Consider the following 4392-nt stretch of genomic DNA (forward strand, 5'->3'; position numbering starts at 1 on the left):
AAAAAAAAGAGTCGGAATCGGCGGTGGTAGAGGAGGAGGAGGAGGAGGAAAGGGACAGGAGGCGGTGCGTGTGTGGCTGCGTGGCTGGCGTGTATGACGCTCTCGTGCTGCGAGCCGCCGGAGGGGAAGTGGCGCGACGTGTACGGCGACCCTGTGCGGCCGCGGCGCGACGGCTTCGAGTGCCCACTTGACGCGCTGCAGATGGCGGCGTGGGCCGTTATTGTGATCCTGGTGACGCTGCACTACATGCTTCACGTCCCTTTCCTGCACGGCACGTTGCTTGTCGTCGTCGCCATCGTCTCCGGGGTGCTGGTGCTGGCCACGGTGGCGCTGAAGGTGTCACTGTCGCTCAGTCGCATCGAGGACCCTATCATCTTCCGCACCGACATCCCGCGGCTGGAGCAGGCCAACTTGACGCAGGAGGCCGCGCCGTCAGGGAGGGAGCCGTGTGTCTTCTGCCGCCGCTTCGTGCTTGCCGGCTGCAAGCACTGTGGGGTGTGCGACAAGTGTGTACCAGGGTTTGACCACCACTGCCGTTGGCTCAACGTGTGCGTTGGTACTGGCAACTACAAGGCCTTCTGTGCGTTCATGATCACATCATGGTGCACCATTACCTTTGTCTTCGCCATCGGCCTCTACATCACTGTCGATGCCTTCCGGGACAGAGCGAAATACGAGGACCTCCTGCAGGAACGTTACCACGCCGAGAACTATGTGGCATATATGGTTTTTCTCATCATCACGCTGGGACTCACTTTTTCTGGTATCTCTGTGCTCGGAAAGCTCATGCTCTTACACGCATACCTCTGCTGGACAGGTCGCACAACTTACCAAATGGTGTTAGAGAAACGCGAGAAGAAGCGTGAGCGGCAGCGGCTGAAGGGCCTGCAGCAACAGCAAAATCCACAGAGTGGGAAGGAGAGTGGGTTGTGCTCAATCTTTTCCCTTCGTAAACGCCGAGACTTCCGCAAGTACAAGCGACAGGCGGCAGCAAACAACCAAAATAATAACAACACCAACATCAACCATCGCGACGGCGACGTGATGCCATTTTCTGCGGTACCCGCGCGGTCGCCATGCGAACACCACGATCCGTACTCCTTGGGTGACCCAGAAACTGCGCCCGTCTGATATTCACGAGAGACGGGGGGCAGGGTCGGAGGGGAGCGGAAAGAATAGATTGAGAATATGCGGTGGGGGTCTGCTGCTCTTCTCCCCTTATTTTCACTGTTGAGCTGCGGGGACGCTGGAGGAACAGAAAGCCAAAAGGAAAACAACAACAACAACACCCGGCGAACAACTCCTAGACCTATCTGCACCGAAACAAGGTCACATATTCGCCTCCAACGCCGGCGTCCACGGCAATGCGTGAATTCCGGTACAGGTGTGTGTGGCGGGGCGCGGCAGGTGCACGTATATCGACCTGCCGCCCCGCGGCCCAATGCCTCAAGGAACCACAGAGAAATTATTGGACGGCTTCACTTTCCACCTACTTCTACAGAAACAGCGGGCGCGCAAACAGCGAGAGAGTGCACGCAACAGATACCGAGAGAGGGAGGGAGAGAGAGAGAGAGGGTGAGTACGTGAGTGTGTGAGAGAGAGGAAAAAGAGAGAGGAAGTGTACTAAAGGGATGCGGCGAGGGCCTGAGTGCGTCCGGCTGACGTTTGTGACAGGTGTTTTGGGCTGCGCATTTGGGCGTTATATTTCGTGTGGCTGTGTCTGTGACTCTGTGATTCACTGTGCGTCTGTGGGCGCGCGACTCCTGCGAGCGGGCCGTGGACCGGAGCACTCTGCGGCTGCATGCAACACGCCATCATATCTGCCTTCCACCTACTCCCAATTTAACGGATATTTTTTTTTTTACTCATGACAGCTGACAGAAGGAAAGGCGAGGCAACGTTCTCATGAGTCTTTTCCCTCCGTTGGTGCGGTTTTCTTCCCGTCTGGGCATTGCAGGGGCCAGAGTGGCACTGCACAGCCATCGTCGTGTCGCAATCACCACAAGCAACAGCAACGGTGGTAGCAACAGCAGTCCTGTAAGCAGCGAGAATAGCAATGACGGAAGAAGCAGCAACATCAGTCGCGATCACGATGATGGCAATGCACTCTTGCCACCTCATAACCAGCAGCAGCACCTCCCAGCTGATGACATTGACGTTTCTACCTCTACTACCGTTGATGCGGGTGCTGGCTCCTCTGCACGGTCGCCGTCCCAGTTGTCGACTACAAGCGGCATGCCATCGATTGTGTCGTCAGGCAGTAACGCCATATCGGATTCCTACTTGCACGAACTTGTGGCACAGGAAGAGGAGCGGCGGGTGGCGCGACACAAGAAACTCTTTGAGGACCTCCTCGTATTTGAAGGTGGCGCGCTCGCCGACCACGACTCTCTCGGCTCCGCGCTCATCATGCGGGACTTCATCCACTTCGCCCTCTACCACCAGAAGTGGGGCTACTACCCGAAGCTTCACCGCAAGTACCGGCAGCTCATGACTACCGGCTACTTTGACCCGGTGCCGTTCGGTAGCCTGCGCAACCAACATGACTACGAGCGGTACGTTGCCAAGATACACGATTCCACCCCCGCCTGCATCACGCCGACGCAGCTGTTCCAGCCGCACTACGGGTGGGTGCTCGCGGAATACCTCGTCACGATGATACGGGCGAAGTTTGACCCACGTGAGCCGCTAGTTGTGTACGACGTCGGCGCAGGAACGGGGGCACTGGCGGTGAGTGTGCTGGACTACCTCGCCGAGCACTTCCCAGCGGTGTATGCGCAATGCGAGTACCACGCTGTGGAGCAGAACCCACACCTTGTGCAGGTGCTGCGCAACCGCCTCATCACCCACTACCACCACGTGAAGATCCACAACATCTCGATCCTCAACTGGCGGCATGTGGAGCGTCGGCGGTGTGTCGTGCTCGGTGTGGAGCTGCTCTCCGGCATGCCGCACGACTGCGTCGTGCTAAGCGGTGACGGCGTGTGCAACGAACACTGGTTTGGCTTCCAGCAGCACGACAACCTCGCCACCGCACATGAGCGGTACTTGGCGGCAAAGGACCCACTAATCCTGCGCTACCTCCGCTACGTGCGCTGGCTGCAAGAGGAATCCTTCCATAGCCTCAAGGTGCTCTGCCTCACTGGCGGACGAGACAACATCGACCCGCCGCCCTTCACCAGCATCGAGCCAAACATGTACGACCCGCTGCGCGTCATCATTACAAAGGTGCTGTGGATGCACAGCCCGTTCCGCACGCTATGGTTGCCCACTGTCGCCATGCTATTCCTCGAGACGTGTGCCACGTTCTTNGCTGTGGATGCACAGCCCGTTCCGCACGCTATGGTTGCCCACTGTCGCCATGCTATTCCTCGAGACGTGTGCCACGTTCTTCCCGCGCCACCATCTCTTCCTCGTGGACTGGGCTCACGTACGGCAGGCACTGCCAGGTGTCAATGGACCGGTGTGCCAGAGCAAGGTACGCATCGCGAAGGACTTGTACCTACGCCGCCCCGCCGACTCACTGCAGGGCAATGCCGGCATGATCGATATATGCTTCCCCACAGATTTTGAACACCTCACTGTGGTGTATCGCAACATATGCGGGATGAACAAGGAGGTGTCGAGCCTCACACACCCTCAGTTCTGGAAAACATTCGGTGGCGACACGACGGCACTCTTCACGACGCGGAGCGGCTTCAACCCACTCATCGAGGACTTTGAGCCGCTCCATGTGTTCGCCACGCACCACCCGCAAGAGATGTGAGGCGCACTGCACACACGAGCACCAGCAAGGACAACAACGACAACAACACATTGGTAGCGATTCTATTGATGTTTCTCCTGTGAGGGGAACAACACAAACAACAATTTATCATGTGGATCCTGCTGCACGTGCGGGCCTCTGTCCGCATGCATGCATGCGTGCGTACTCGTGCCTGTGCCCCATTATCTGTGGTTTCCACGACGTGCTTCTCCCGCTTTGCTCATTGCAACCTACTTCTAATAGCCTTCCACCACACTAGCTAGCGGAAAGAGCCCCCAAAAGGGCAAAGTGCGCATGATAAAAGCCTAGTTCAGCCATCTATTACTAATACTCTGTTTTTATTCTCCCAGACGGGAGAGAACGGAGGTATTTCTTTATGTTGGCGTTGCATTGAAAGGATTAGAGCCAAGACAAAAATAATTCACGAAAGGGGCGAATAAAAACATAACCACTATCGACACCACGGTCGCTGATGCTGCTGTTGCTCTTCACAGGTAGCTGTGCTGCTGCTGCTGCTGTCCGGCCTGTGCATGCGGCGTGTCTCCGCCCCCGCTGCCGGGTGAGTGCTGCTGCGGCGTGGCGGCAGTGACCAGGAGGTTACGGTAGCGTTGGAAGCGACGCTGCGG

At 57.4% G+C, this 4392-nt stretch overlaps 2 protein-coding genes across 2 annotated transcripts; both read left to right on the top strand.

Annotated features, from left to right (window-relative positions):
- Nucleotides 1-93: 93 nt before the first annotated feature.
- On the top strand, nucleotides 94-1131 carry DQ04_02811080 (hypothetical protein; the record flags this gene model as incomplete). The annotated part of the gene is made up of 1 exon (XM_009312244.1): nucleotides 94-1131. One exon carries the CDS (start codon nucleotides 94-96, stop codon nucleotides 1129-1131), a length of 1038 nt encoding a protein of 345 aa, XP_009310519.1.
- Nucleotides 1132-1905: 774 nt separating this feature from the next.
- Nucleotides 1906-3573, top strand: DQ04_02811090 (hypothetical protein; the record flags this gene model as incomplete). The annotated part of the gene is made up of 1 exon (XM_009312245.1): nucleotides 1906-3573. One exon carries the CDS (start codon nucleotides 1906-1908, stop codon nucleotides 3571-3573), a length of 1668 nt encoding a protein of 555 aa, XP_009310520.1.
- Between the last annotated feature and the right edge of the window lie 819 nt (nucleotides 3574-4392).

The sequence above is a fragment of the Trypanosoma grayi genome, assembly GCF_000691245.1.
Source record: "Trypanosoma grayi strain ANR4 Tgr_281_V1, whole genome shotgun sequence".
Classification (NCBI taxonomy): Eukaryota; Euglenozoa; class Kinetoplastea; order Trypanosomatida; family Trypanosomatidae; genus Trypanosoma; species Trypanosoma grayi.